We start from the raw sequence: 15,599 nt of genomic DNA on the forward strand, positions 1-15,599 counted from the left end.
GTGAAGACAATCTTCACACTCCTCAAACTAATGAAAAGGGGAGCAGAATTTGTTATTGTCTTCTCATGGACTGAAGCACATATGGTAGGAAGGTAGCGGAGACACAAGTTGTGACTGTCAGTAGCTGGAATTACACAAGTTAAGACAGGCAAACCTTCATTGAGACAAACAACACCCTGGTACCAGAGATATGACAACAGCGGGTCACACTCTTAAAAAGACAGAAATTTTACAGACTACTAACTTTAATGAACGCCAAGAAAAGACAGCTGGAAAACGCACAACATAACCAAATAAACTTTTTTGCATGAGAAGACAACAGAGATACTTTGCCACAAACATCAGGGAAAAAAAACCACAGGTGACTAGTCTGTAGAGTTGGCAACACAGGAAAATACATAATATGCACAAGACACCCATGATTGATGATTTTCCCTATTAGGTAATGGATGAAGTCGCTAGTATCTGCAGGATAGCCAAAAATGACAAATTTCCAGTTCAGAGTATGTGCGGAGTTCATAATGTGCTATAGGGTTACACTGTTAAACTGCTTGTTTCAAGGCCTATAAAAATAGGCTTTGAAGTGCGATTTTGCACTGAGTGCGGTTTAAACAGTGCTGCGAGTTGGGTGAGTCAGGGAGTTAGGTGAGGAGTGGAAAGAGGAGCTCCCTTGCTTCGCCTTTGTTTTTCCTAACTTTTCACCCTGTAGGAATTGGTTCTTGCTTTACACCAAGGAAAGAGTCCGAAAGCAGGAGCAGTCAAACAACAACAACTGCAAAACCGCTAAAGTGACATCACAACCAGGGAAGGAGCTGATTGGTAAGTAGGACCTGGTGAGTATTTCTACAGTCCAGTCGTTAAAGTCAAAGTAAGGTTTCTAGTTTAGAGTAAGTCGTGTTTAAAGGAAAGTAAGGTCCTTAGTGTATTTAATATTCTTTAATTTAAAGGGAGTAAAGGGAGTAAATTAAGGGTAGGATATGCCAGGGCAGCTCGGCAGCATGGAGTGCTCCTCCTGTGCTATGTGGGAAGTCAGGGACACTTTAGGTGTCCAGGGCGAACACATGTGCAGGAAGTGTCTCCAGCTGCAGCTACTCGAAATCCGAGTTTTGGAGCTGGAGCTGCGGCTGGAGTCACTGTGGAGCATCCGCGAAGCTGAGATCTTCGTGGATAGCACATTTAACAAGGTAAAGAGTGCACAGGCAGACAGGAAATGGGTGACTGCCAGACAGAGTAAAAGAACTAGGAAGATAGTGCAGGAGTCCCCTGGGTCCATCTCCCTCTCCAACAAATTTTCCGTTTTGGATACTGATGGGGGGAGATGGTTTCTCAGGGGAATGCAGCAAGAGCCAAGTCCGTGGCACTACGAATGGATCAGCTGCACAGGAGGGGAGGAAAAAGAGTGGGAGAGCAATAGTGATAGGGGATTCTATCGTAAGGGGAACAGATAGACGTTTCTGTGGCCGCAGACGTGACTCCAGGATGGTATGTTGCCTCCCTGGTGCCAGGGTCAAGAATGTCACTGAACGGCTGCAGGGCATTCTGAAGGGGGAGGGTGAACAGTCAGAGATTGTGGTTCACATTGGTACCATCGACATGGGTAGAAAGAGGGATGAGGTCCTGCAACAAGAATTTAGGGAGCTAGGTAGCAGATTAAAAAGCAGGACCTCAAAGGTTGTAATCTCTGGATTACTTCCGGTGCCATGTGCTAGTGAGTATAGGAATAGGAGGATAGAGCAGATGAATGCGTGGCTAAAGAGTTGGTGCAGGAGGGAGGGCTTTAGTTTCTTGGATCACTGGGTCTGCTTCTGGGGAAGGTGGGACCTGTACAAGTCGGACGGTTTGAACCTGAACCGGAACAGGACCAACATCCTTGCGGGGAGGTTTGCTAGTACTGTTGGGGGGGGGGGGGGGGTGGTTTAAACTAACTTGGCAGGGAGTGGAGCTATAGTACGGGGTGATGCACAGCCAAATATAGAGGAAAAAACAAGTCAGCCTGGAAGACAGAGTAAATATGTAACGGCACAAGGGAGTATGGCAAGGCTGGATGGCATTTATTTTAATGCAAGGAGTCTTGCGAGTAAGGCAGATGAATTGAATGTGTTGATGAACACATGGGAGTATGATATTGTTGCTATCATAGAGACATGGTTGAGGGAGGGGCACGACTGGCAGCTCACTATTCCGGGGTATAGAATCTTCAGGTGAGACAGAGGGGGGTGTAAAAGAGGGGGTGTCGCAATGTTAGTCAAGGAGTCAATTACTGCTGTAAGGAGGGATGATATCTTAGCAGGTTCCTCTAATGAGGCCATAAAAAGGGGGCAAACACTTTGCTGGGAGTATACTATAGGCCCCCAAACAGTCGGGGGGAGATAGAGGAACAGATATGTGGGCAAATCTCAGAGGTGCAGAAATAATAGGGTAATAATAGTAGGGGATTTCAACTTCCCCAATATTAACTGGGATAGTCAGAGTGTGAAAGGCTTAGAGGGTGCGGAATTCTTAAAGTGCATCCAGGAGAGCTTTTTGAGCTAGCACATAGAAAGTCCTACAAGAGAGGGGGCGGAAATATAGAGGAAATAAAGGAAAATCTCAAGGTGTTTTATAAGTATATTCAGGGCAAGAGGATAACCAAGGAAAGAGTAGGACCCATTAGGGACCAAAGAGGCAATCTGTGTGTAGAGCCAGAAGATGTAGGTGAGGTTTTAAATGAATATTTTGCATCTGTGTTCACTATGGAGAAGGGTGATGTAGACATAGAAATCAGGCAGGGGGATTGTGATATACTTGAACAAATTAGTATTGAGAGGGAGGAGGTACTAGTGCTTTTAGTGGGCTTAAAAGTGGATAAATCCCCAGGCTCTGACAGGATGTATCCCAGGCTGCTGTGTGAGACAAGGGAGGAGATTGCAGGGGCTCTGACACAAATTTTCAGAACCTCTCTGGCCACAGGGGAGGTGCCAAAGGACTGGAGAACAGCTAACGTAGTACCATTGTTCAAGAAGGGTAGTAGGGATAAACCAGGGAATTACAGGCCAGTGAGCCTAATATCAGTGGTAGGGAAATTATTTGAAAAAATTCTGAGGGACGGAATTAATCTCCACTTGGAGAGGCAGGGATTAATCAGGGATAGTCAGCATGGCTTCGTCAGGGGGAGATCATGTCTGACCAATTTGATTGAATTTTTCGAGGGGGTGACTTGGTGTGTGGATGAGGGTAGTGCAGTTGATGTAGTCTACATGGACTTCAGTAAGGCATTTGACAAAGTCCCACATGGGAGACTGGTCAAGAAGGTAAGAGCCCATGGGATCCAGGGAAATTTGGCACATTGGATCCAAAATTGGCTTAGTGGCAGGAGGCAGAGGGTGATGGTCGAAGGTTGTTTTTGTGACTGGAAAATGTGTCCAGTGGTGAACCGCAGGGATCGGTGCTGGGTCCTTTGCTGTTTGTAGTGTACATTAATGATTTAGATATGAATATAGGAGGTATGATCAGTAAGTTCGCAGATGACACGAAAATTGGTGGAGTGGTAAATAGCGAGGAGGGAAGCCTCAGGCTACAGGATGATATAGACGGGTTGGTTAGATGGGCAGAACAGCGGCAAATGGAATTTAACCCTGAAAAGTGTGAGGCGATGCATTTTGGGAGGACTAACAAGGCAAGGGAATACACAATGAATGGTAGGATCCTAGGAAGGACAGAGGATCAGAGGGACCTTGGTGTGCATGTACATAGATCCCTGAAGGCAGCAGGACAGGTAGATAAGGTGGTTAAAAAGGCATATGGGATACTTGCTTTCATTAGCCGAGGCATAGAATATAAGAGCAGGGAGGTTATGATGGAGCTGTACAAAACGCTAGTTAGACCACAGCTGGAATACTGTGTGCAGTTCTGGTCGCCACACTATAGGAGGGATGTGATTGCATTGGAGAGGGTGCAGAGGAGATTCACCAGGATGTTACCTGGGCTGGAGCGTTTCAGCTATGAAGAGAGACTGGACAGGCTGGGGTTGTTTTCCTTAGAGCAGAGAAGGCTAAAGGGGGACCTGATTGAGGTGTACAAAATTATGAGGGGCACAGATAGGGTAGATAGAAAGGAACTTTTCCCCTTAGTAGAGAGGTCAACCAGGGGGCATAGTTTCAAGGTAAGGGGCAGGAGGTTTAGAGGGGATTTGAGGAAGAACTTTTTCACCCAGAGGGGGGTTGGAATCTGGAACTCACTGCCTGAAAGGGTGGCAGAGGCAGGAACCCTCACAACATTCAAGAAGCATTTAGATGAGCACTTGAAACGCAATCGCATACAAGGCTACGGACCAAGTGCTGGAAAATGGGATTAGAATAGACAGGGCTTGATGGCCGGCGCGGACATGATGGGCCGAAGGGCCGCTTTCTGTGCTGTATAACTCTATGACTCTATGCTGTGTGAAGGCATGGATATATTTCTTTCTCAAAAATAACCTGCCTACTACTGTGCTCAGATTACTGGGACATACTGCAGTTCATGAGAAGGCAATAACAAATTCTGTCTTCGCATCAGCGACCTCCTCCCTCAATACCTAACCCTATCTACTCCTTTCTTGATGATGTTGCTATACATTCATCAACTTCCTCTGGGCCGCTCGTGTCATCACTGCACTCAACCTTCATTCCTCCTGCAATGCAATGGTTCTGTCACTACACCTTGATTCCATGTCCTCTGAGTGAGGTGCTAGAAAGCTGGTCTCTTTTGATTCTTCAAAGACAGTTTCTTCATGTTTCCCACACGTCCAACCACCAGTTACCACTTCCTACAACTGATGACTCAACCCTTAGTCCTTCACCATCCATTATTGGCCACCCTACCTCTGCTGATCACAGATGCCAAGGGTTCCTCTTTCAGTAAAGGCACCCCGAAGCAGCTCAATATTTCCTGTTGTGCCAACATTTGTTCCCCCCTCAACAACTCCTAATTCCCCATAAAGCCAACGATGGGCCCGTATTGTCGAGCCAAGGTCCGCACTTTGCTTTTTCAACAGAAATAAATATATGGCGGTATTTATTTATGAAACAAGCCACATTTTTCCCCCCCTTTGAATTTACTTATTTATGATGAGCTTCCCAGATTGTGAATAGGAAGCTGGGTTTACTAAACATTAAGTTGTGCACAAAAGTAACTTAATTTACAAAACAGGACACTCCAGAGACTTGAGCACAAAATCTAGGCTGACACTCCAGTAGTGTTGAGGGAATGCTGCACTGTCGGAGGTGCCGTCTTTCACATGAGACATTAAACCAACTCTCTCAGGTGGATGTAAAAAAATCCCATGGCACTATTTCGTAGAAGAGCAGAGTAGTTCTCCCTGGTATCATGGTCAATACGTATCCTTCAACCAACATCGCGAAAAACAGATTATCTGGTCATTATCACTTTGCTGTTTGTGAGATCTTGCTGTGCACAAAATTGGCTACCACATTTCCCACATTACAACAGTGACTACACTTGAAAAGTACTTCATTGGCTGTAAAGTGCTTTGGGAGGTCTTGAGGCCATGAAAGGAGCCATATAAATGCAAGTCTTTCTTTTCCCTTCATAATGGCAACCGGATGTCTGTAAATCAAAATTACCTGAGTGTTTTCATAAAAGAGAACATCTGGTACTTTCATCTTTTCATCTGGATTGTACAACGGAACAGAAACTTTCCCAATTGTGAGAATCCCAGACTTTACTTCACCTGTAATTGCAGTCAAAACACAAATTTAATAATGTAATATTGTACGAATCCCAGACAAGGCAGTCACGATTCAACAGGGTTACAAGAAAATACAGTGAGCTTGAACTTACATCTGATGTCAGCCCCTTCCTGTTCTTTCACATCTTCAGAAGTTGCCTCAATCCCAGAATCCTTCAGATTCTTCTCCAAAGCTGAACGGGCGAGGTTTGGCAAAAACCTGGAGAAACAATCGCTTGTTTATATTTGTCTTAGCCAGACTGTACTTGTTTATATTTGTCTTACCGATACCCGCTCTGCTAGCCACACTGCACTTGTTTAGAAATCATGCCCCCTTTTTTAAACACTGCCAGTTGATGGAAACCCTGTAAATTGGAATTGTGATGAACAAGTGGTTGTGGGGTACGCACCCAGGCATAAGAATTTGTATGACTCACACACAAGCTTTTATGATACTTTGTGGGGCTCGTTTTAAGAATTCAGACGACAGAAAAGGAGCCCAATCTGCGAACAACACATATCCGGAAATGACGGGGGCGCTGCACACAACTTCCCATCCAAATGGATGAGATGTACGGCTGACGTGACAAGACGAGGCTTTTCAACAGTACATTTGTAAAGTCGACCCAAATTTCTGTATGAGACCTAAATTCTGCACATAAAACAAGTAAAATCTTTTCATAGAATGCTACAGCACAGAAGGAGCTATTTGGCCTATCACGTCTGTGCCGACTCTTTGAAAGAGCTCTCCAATTAGTCCCATTCCCCTGCTCTTGTCCCAAAGCCCTGCAAATTTCTCCTTCTAAGTATTTATCCAATTCCCCTTTGAAAGTTACTATTGAATCTGCTTCCACCGCCCTTTCAGGCAGCGCATTCCAGATCATAACTCGCTGCTTAAAAAAACTCATTGCTCCCCTGGATTTTTTGCCAATTCCCTTAAATCTGTGTCCTCTGGTTAGCAACCCTCCTGCCAGTGGAAACAATTCCTCCCTATCTATCAAAACTCCTTATAATTTTGAACAACTCTATCAAATCCCTCTTTAACCTTCTCTCTTCTAAGGAGAACAATCCCAGTTTCTCTAGTCTTTCCACATAACTGAAATCCCGTGTCACATTTTTTACACAAGAGCCTACAGCACAGAATGAGGCCATTCAGCCCAACAGGTCTGTGCCTGTGTTTATGCTCCACACGAGCCTCCTCCCACCCTTCCTCATCTAACTGACAGCATATCCTTCTATTCCTTTCTCCCTCATGTGTTTTGTCAACATTCAACAAAATGTATAGAAAATAATTAAAAGTTGTTTTAAAGATTGTATTTATTATAAAACAATTTGCCCAATTTACACTGGCCTTAGGAGCAGGAAGAGGTCACTAGGTCCAACAACATGCCCGTTCTTAATTGATCTCAAGCCCATTTACCTTCCTCCATCCTTTTCCTTTCCAGAAACAGATCCAGCTGCCTCCTGAACTCATTTACACTATTCATTTCAACATCCAACCCTAGTAACTTTTTAAAAATTTGTTTATAGGATGTGGGCATCGCTGGCAAGGCCAGCATTTATTGCCCATCCCTAGTTGCCCTTGAGAAGGTGGTGGTGAGCCGCCTTCTTGAACCGCTGCAGTCTGTGTAGTGAAGGTACTCCCACAGTGCTGTTAGGTAGGGAGTTCCAGGATTTTGACCCAGCGACAATGGAGGATCGGCGATATACTTCTAAGTCAGGATGGTGTGTGACTTGGAGGGGAACTTGGAGGTGGTGGTGTTCCCATGTGCCTGCTCCCCTTGTCCTTCTAGGTAGAAGAGGTCGCGGGTTTGGAGGTGCTGCCGAAGGAGGTTGGGCGAGTTGCTGCAGTGCATCTTGTAGATGGTACACACTGCAGCCACGGTACGCCGGTGGTGGAGGGGGTGAATGTTTAAGGTATGGATGGGGTGCCAATCAAGCTGGCTGCTTTGTCTTGGATGATGTTAAGTTTCTTGAGTGTTGTTGGAGCTGCACTCATCCAGGCAAGTGGAGAATATTCCATCACACTCCTTACTTGTGCCTTGTAGATAGTGGAAAGGCGTTGGGGAGTCAGGAGGTGAGACACTCGCTGCAGAATACCTAGCCTCTGACCTGCTTTTGTTGCCACAGTATTTATGTGGCTGGTCCAGTTAAGTTTCTGGTCAATGGTGACCTCCAGGATGTTGATGGTGGGGGATTCGGCGATGGTAATGCCGTTGAATGTCAAGGGGTGGTGGTTAGACTCTCGCTGGTTGGAGATAGTCATCGCCTGGCACTTCTGTGGCGCGAATGTTTCCTGCCACTTATCAGCCCAAGCCTGAACGTCGTCCAGGTCTTGTTGCATGTGGGCATGGACTGCTTCATTATCTGAGGAGTTGTGAATGGCATTGAACACTGTGCACTCATCAGCAAACATCCCCATTTCTGACCTTATGATGGAGGGAAGGTCATTGATGAAGCACCTGAAGATGGTTGGGCCGAGGACGCTGCCCTGAGGAACTCCTGCAGGGATGTCCTGGGGCTGTGATGATTGACCTTCAGTCATCACAACCATCTTCCTTTGTGCTAGGTACGATTCCAGCCAGTGGAGAGTTTTCCCCCCCCGATTCCCATTGACTTCAATTTTACTGGGGCTCCTTGATGCCACACTCGGTCAAGTGCTGTCTTGATGTCAAGGGCAGTCACTCTCACCTCACCTCTGGAATTCAGGTCTTGGCGGAACCCAAACTGGGCATCAGTGAGTTGGTTATTGGTGATTAAGTGTTGCTTGATAGCACTGTTGATGACACCTTCCATCACTTTGCTGATGATTGAGAGTAGACTGATGGGGCGGTAATTGGCCAGGTTGGATTTGTCCTGTTTTTTGTGGACAGGACATACCTGGGCAGTTTTCCACATTGTATGATAGATGCCAGGGTTGCAGCTGTACTGGAACAGCTTGGCTAGAGGCGCGGCTAGTTCTGGAGCACAAGTCTTCAGCATGACAGCCGGGATGTTGTCAGGGCCCAGAGCCTTTGCTGTATCCAGTGCGCTCAGCCGTTTCTTGATATCACGTGGAGGGAATCGAATTGGCTGAAGACTGGCTTCTGTGATGGTGGAGACCTCAGAAGGAGGCCGATATGGATCATCCACTTGGCACTTCTGGCTGAAGATGGTTGCAAACGCTTCAAGCCTTGTCTTTTCCACTCACGTGCTGAGCTCCACCATCATTGAGGATGGGGGTATTCATGAAGCCTCCTCCTCCTGTCAGTTGTTTAATGGTCCACCACGATTCACGACTGGATGTGGCAGGACTGCAGAGCTTTGATCTGATCCGTTGATTGTGGGATCACTTAGCCCTGTCTATAGCATGCTGCTTCCACTTTTTAGCATGCATGTAGTCCTGTGTTGTAACTTCCCCAGGTTGGCACCTCATTTTTAAGTATGCATGTTGGTGCTCCTGGCATGCTCTTCTACACTCCTTATTGAACCGGGGTTGTTCCCCTGGCTTGGTGGTAATGGTAGAGTGAGGGATATGCCAGGCCATGAGGTTACAGATTATGGTTGAATACAATTCTGCTGCTGCTGATGGCCCACAGCGCCTCATGGATGCTCAGTTTTGAGCTGCTAGATCTGTTCTGAATCTATCCTATTTAGCACGGTGGTAGTGCCACACAACACGATTTATCCTTTGCCTAAAATAGAAGTCTCTCATTCCTAGTTTCCTCATTTTTAATGTTTAAATGCTGCATAACAGTGAGCAAACCATCTGGGTCAATCGTTTGAACTCTCTTCATAGCCTTGGCCTGAATTTCCACTGGATTCACTCGACCTCCTGCCTTGATCAATGCTCTCCTGGTCGGTCTCCCATCTACCGCCTTCTGTAAACTTCAGCTCATCCAAAGCTCTGCTGCATGTATCCTAACTCGCACCAAGTCCCAGTCACTCAACACCCCGTGCTTGCTGACTGACATCAGTTCCCGTTCCAGCAACGCCTCTATTTTAAAATTCTCATCCTTGTGTTCAAATCCCTCCATGGCCTCGCCTCTCCCTATCTCTGTAACCTCCGCCATCCCTAAAACCCTCTGAGATCTCTGCGCTCCTCCAATTCTGGCCTATTGCGCATCCCTGATTTTAATTGCTCCATTGGTGGCTGTGCCTTCAGCTGCCTAGGCCCTAGACCTCGCCATCTCTCTCTTCCTTTAAGATGCTCCTTAAAATCTACCTCTTTGACCAAGTTTTTGGTTTCCTGTCCTAATATCTCCATACGTGGCTCGGTATCAAATTTTGTCTGATAACATTCCTGTAAAGCACCTCGAGAAGCTTTGGTACGTTAAAGGCACTATGAAAATGCAAGTTGCTGTATCTTCAGCAGGAGATTGGTGGAAATCCCGGAGAAATATTTTAATACCAGTTTTAGCCCTGCTCAGAGGATTTTAGGGATGGCGGAGGTTACAGAGATAGGGAGGGGCGAAGCCATGGAGGGATTTGAACACAAGGATGAGAATTTCTCCCGGCGGGGCGGAGATGAAAGGGTTCACAGATTCACAGAATCTACAGTGTAGATAGAGGCCATTTCGGCCCATCGAGCCTGCACCGACACATATCCCACCCTATCCCTGTAACCCCACGTATTTAATCCCCTAACACTAAGGGTCAATTTATCATAGCCAAATCAACCTAACCTGCACATCTTTGGACTGTGGGAGGAAACCGGAGCACCCGGAGGAAACCCACGCAGACACAGGGAGAATGTGCAAACTCCACACAGGCAGTCGCCCGAGGCCAGATTTGAACCCGGGTCCCTGGCGCTGTGAGGCAACAGTGCTAACCACTATGCCACCGTGCCCCCCTGGGGGGTTCCACTGGTCTCCTGCTGAAGAACCCCCACAGTAATTCCAGCCGTGTGTTTTCAGAAGTTTTCTCCCTTCCTCTCTTAAAGGCGCAGTATCATGATGCAGCAAATCCCCAGGGGACCGACAGCCCTTCAGTATCTGGCCCAAGCAACCATGCTTCACACATGCACCTAGATAGTGAGTGCGGGCAATTCAACCACAGATAAACATGCCCCAACTTCATATCAGGGACATCTACACAAGCACTTTCAGCTCCTCTTTCCCCAACCTGACGCACAGAGCAATTGTAAGGACTATAGCACCACTCTGGCTGCAACCAGCTCATTCATCGTGTACAAGGAATCGAAAGTGGGACCTCCAATGCCAACAGTACCAACGGACCTTTACCTAATGAGCTATCAATGGAGCCCCTTCATAATCTTGTAAACTTCACGGAGGTCATCTCAAGGTCTTCACTTTTTTTTTTTTAAAACAAGCCCGACTTCCTTAACCCTTTGTCGCAGTTTAAGATCCTTTCCCCCAAGATCATGACGGTTTCCTGATTCAATGCCCAGAAGGGCAGTAATACCTTATTTTAATTCATAGATTAATTAAAAATTTACACAGAAACTGGAATAAATGCTTTTATCTAATTTGTAGGATTTATATTTTAAGAAAACATTATATTACTTCCAAAATGAATAATGATATTTCGATCATCTAAACTTATCAGTAGAATATTGCCTGTACCTCCTTGGCATTGTGCAGAGGGGAACACTGGGCAGCATTGTACACTCTGAATGGATCCCACCTGATGTTCCCTCTATTTAAATTAACGGAAGCAAATTCAGGCAAGCTCCACTGCCTCCCTCTGCGTGCGATTCCGTTGCCCCTGCTCAGTATTCCTCCTTGTGTTCTGCCCAGGCCGTGCAAATGAAAATCTGTCCATCACTTCCTTAGTGAGGCTGAAAATGGGCACGACTGAGAAGAGCTCGATAATGACTTCTAAAGTGGCTGATCACTGGATTTGCCAGGTAACAGGCACAAGAGAACAAAATGCCAAGCTACCTGGAGAGACAGGCTTTATTTACAGCATGGTACAAGCTTTCCTCTGGATAGTGCGAAAACCGGCTACAGATTCGGAGTAACTGGCGTGTGGAAAGTGATGAAGCCAGAGACTGTGCCTGAAAGGACAAAGAAAACAAATGATCCAGTATTAGCAGCCACTTCGCTTCTCAAAGCTTTCAAGAATACTTTAAAATTGAAGAAGACTACAGAAAATATATATTGAAGAACATATCTGATCTGAGATTACATTGCAAAGGCATTTCTGTAAAACAGTGACTGCAAAAGTGAAGCACTTTGGAGCGTTCTGAGGACATAAAGAAACAAAGAACTTGCATTTATATAGCATCTTTCATGATCTCAGGATGTCCCAAAGCGCTTTACAGCGAATTAAGTACTTTTTGAAATATAGTCACTGTTGTAATATAGGAAACGCAGCAGCCAATTTGCACACAGCAAGCTCCCACAAACAGCAATGTGAAAATGACCAGATCATCTGTTTTAGTGATGTTAAGGCATAAATATTGGGCAGGACACCGGGAGAACTCCCCTGCTCTTCTTCGAAATAGTGCCATAGGATCTTTTACGTCCACCTGAGAGGGCAGGCAGAGCCTTAGCATAGTATTTCAGTTGAAAGATGGCACCTTCAACAGTGCGGTACTCCCTCAGTACTGCACTGAAGTTTCAGCTTAGATTTTGTGTTGAAGTCTCTAGAGCAGGACTTGAACCACAACCTTCTGACTCAAGAGGCAAGAGTGCTACCCACTGAGCCACAGCTGACATGATGAGGTGCTCTGTAAATGCCAGACCTTTCTTTATCGCTGTTCTGAAACGCAGTACTGCCTCACTTTTCTGAGGTGGCGTTCCTCTTCTTCACCTCCTGATCTTTTAATTGCTGCAACCAAATTGCTCTGGAAAACAATCCAGACTGAGAAGTTATCTACTCGCACTAGTCAGACAAAGAGTTCCTTCAGGCATGGACTCCTTTGGAAAACTATGAATAGTGGATGAACGCACAACACTCTCAAACTTGAAAGAACTCCTGGAAGCTTACAAACATACGAAAAGGGCAAAAAAAAAATCACCTGGCCCATCAAACCAACAGCACCACCTCATAGTGGTTATCCACCTCCTAACCAAGTTATCACCTGGGAGATGCAGAAAAACATATTCCGCTAATTCAGGCAGGACTCTGGGAAATTCCTCTTTCCCTCAGCCAAACTCTAGGAGACGACACTAGCCCATTGCAATGAACGAGCCGCTTATCCTCATTACTGGGAATTTTCTCAACTCTCTGAAACTTGTCAAGTTCTTTTTCTTTCAAAAGGGCTCTACACTCACCAGAAGTCTTAGCAAAAGGAAAAAGCTTGGAAGAGGGGGGTGGGACAAGAGTGAGATGGAGGTTTGCATCTTTGCCTCCTTTTAATGTATTACTGGCCCTCTGGATCAATCCTACAGCTGATCCTTCAACATTCAGATAGATTTATAATTCCCTGGATTTTAATGATTCTGTTCCTTCTCTCTAATGCCCCTCCCCCTGAAATATTCAACTCACTGAAGGCACATTAGTCAGAAGGTCATACACACCTAACGATGATGGCAGTTAATGTACACCATTGCTGACTCAAAAATATTCCTTAGTATAGCTGACTAAAGTACCCAACCTGGGAAAGTAGGCACAGTGCACATGCTCAGACTGCACAATCTACATTCAGCTCACACTACCACAGCTCTGGAAAAATATCAACTCCAGCCCCAGGCTTTTCGCAAGAGGCTGCAGCCCTCATGTATAAACTTTAACGAAGGCATTAAAGGACATAAAAGATAATTCAATGGATAAATTTAATCATGTTACTGTGAAATGTGTACATTTTTGAATTATTAACCCCTTATTTTGGACATTATAAATCACAGTTACTGAGGGGGAAAAAGCTGACACTAAAAGTGTGGTAAAAACATGGCAACAGAAAATCAAGTGGCAGAGACAGGAACTGTGTGCAGACACAAGATTTTTAATGATTATATTTAGATAAATTATACATCTGCAAACATACAATTAGAAACCTATTTTGATTTTATGATGATTTGTGTGCAAAGTAGGGTTGCCAACCCTCCAGGATTTGCAGATGTGCAACTAGTGGTGTTCCGCAGGGGTCAGTGCTGGGACCCCAACTCGTTACAATCTATATTAACGATTTGGAGGAAGGGACCGAGTGCAACGTATCCAAGTTTGCCGACGATACAAAGATGGGAGGGAAAGCAGTGAGTGAGGAGGACATAAAAAACCTGCAAAAGGACATAGACAGGCTAAGTGAGTGGGCAGAAATTTGGCAGATGGAATATAATGTTGGAAAGTGTGAGGTTATGCACTCTGGCAGAAAAAATCAAAGAGCAAGTTATTATCTAAATGGAGAGAAACTGCAAAGTGCTACAGTACAAAGGGGTCTGGGGGTCCTGGTGCATGAAACACAGAAGGTTAGTATGCTGGTACAGCAGGTGATCAGGAAGGCCAATGGAATCTTGGCTTTTATTGCAAGGGGGATGGAGTATAAAAGCAGGGAAGTCTTGCTTCAGTTATACAGGGTATTGGTGAGGCCACACCTGGAATATTGCGTACAGTTTTGGTTTCCATATTTAAGAAAAGATATACTTGCTCTCGAGGCAGTTCAGAGAAGGTTCACTCGGTTGATTCCGGAGATGAGGGGGTTGACTTATGAGGAAAGGTTGAGTAGGTTGGGCCTCTACTCATTGGAATTCAGAAGAATGAGAGGTGATCTTATCGAAACATATAAGATTGTGAGGGGGCTTGATCGGGTGGATGCGGGGAGGATGTTTCCACTTATGGGTGAGACTAGAACTAGGGAGCATAATCTTAGAATAAGGGGCTGCCGTTTCAAAACTGAGATGAGGAGAAACTTCTTCACTCAGAAGGTAGTAAATCTATGGAATTTACTACCCCAGAGAGCTGTGGAAGCTGCAACATTAAATAAATTTAAAACGGAGATAGACAGTTTCCTAGCAGATAAGGGAATTAGGGGCTACGGGGAGAGGGCAGGGAAGTGGACGTGAGTCTAGGTTGGGATCAGCCATGATCCTATTGAATGGCGGAGCAGGCCCGAGGGGCCGTATGTCCTACTCCTGCTCCTACTTCTTATGTTCTTATTAATCTCCAGGTCACTACTGGGAGCAACTCGGGAGAAAAATCACAGGAGAAAAATCACAGGAGCATTAAAAAGTGTTTTTTTCCCACCTTTGAACACTTTCATTTAATAATTATAAAAATATTGGAGATGGGGGAAAAAAGGTGTTTCACTAACAGTCAAGATTAATTTAATCGGGCGTCAACGAGTCTGTTTGTTTTCCAATTGGCGAGGGAAGGCAGTGTGCCCGGAGGATGGACCAATGGCGGGAGTTCAAGGCGGGTCATGTGAGGAAACCTCCAGGAATACACGCAGCCAGAGTTGGCAACTATAGTGCAAGGGTAATGCGTATTATAGTGCAAGGGTACTGCGTATTATAGTGCAAGGGTACTGCGTATTATAGTGCAAGGGTACTGCGTATTATAGTGCAAGGGTACTGCGTATTATAGTGCAAGGGTACTGCGTATTATAGTGCAAGGGTACTGCGTATTATAGTGCAAGGGTACTGCGTATTATACGGTAGGATTTAAGCGGAACTCGTTATGAATCCCTAGATGGTATCACTGGCTTAATGTGACGTCAGTGCAATGTACAAGCTACATTTTAAGGTGTGAACAATAATGATGACCCCCAAACTGTCAATTCCAAACAAAGTTACATGTGGTCAGTACTGTACAATAACTGCAGACTTTAACAATTCTCCTCACTTAATTTGCCAAGAGAAATTCCACCTAAAGCGAAGAAAATACTCTTAACAGCAGTAACAGTAAGAAATTGCAACACTTAAAAACTCACAACTTTTGAATGTGGTTTTAATGCTATTCTTGTTCATTTAAGCTCATGAACCAAAAAGAAACTCCCGATGCCCTCGATGCT

The 15,599-nt window shown here is 45.3% G+C and overlaps 1 protein-coding gene across 1 annotated transcript in view; it reads right to left on the reverse strand.

Annotated features, from left to right (window-relative positions):
• Positions 1–15,599, reverse strand: part of vwa8 (von Willebrand factor A domain containing 8) — a 458,807-nt gene that overhangs the window by 219,402 nt on the left and 223,806 nt on the right. The window contains exons 18-20 of the mRNA XM_086006090.1: positions 11,587–11,702; positions 5,818–5,924; positions 5,601–5,707 (exon numbers count right to left, since the gene is read on the reverse strand). Coding sequence (XP_085862216.1) covers positions 5,601–5,707; positions 5,818–5,924; positions 11,587–11,702 — 330 coding nt within the window. The remainder of the gene's footprint in view (positions 1–5,600; positions 5,708–5,817; positions 5,925–11,586; positions 11,703–15,599) is intronic.

This window comes from Somniosus microcephalus, chromosome 14 (genome assembly GCF_052327205.1).
Source record: "Somniosus microcephalus isolate GS21.2 chromosome 14, FLI_Smic_1.0, whole genome shotgun sequence".
Classification (NCBI taxonomy): Eukaryota; Metazoa; Chordata; class Chondrichthyes; order Squaliformes; family Somniosidae; genus Somniosus; species Somniosus microcephalus.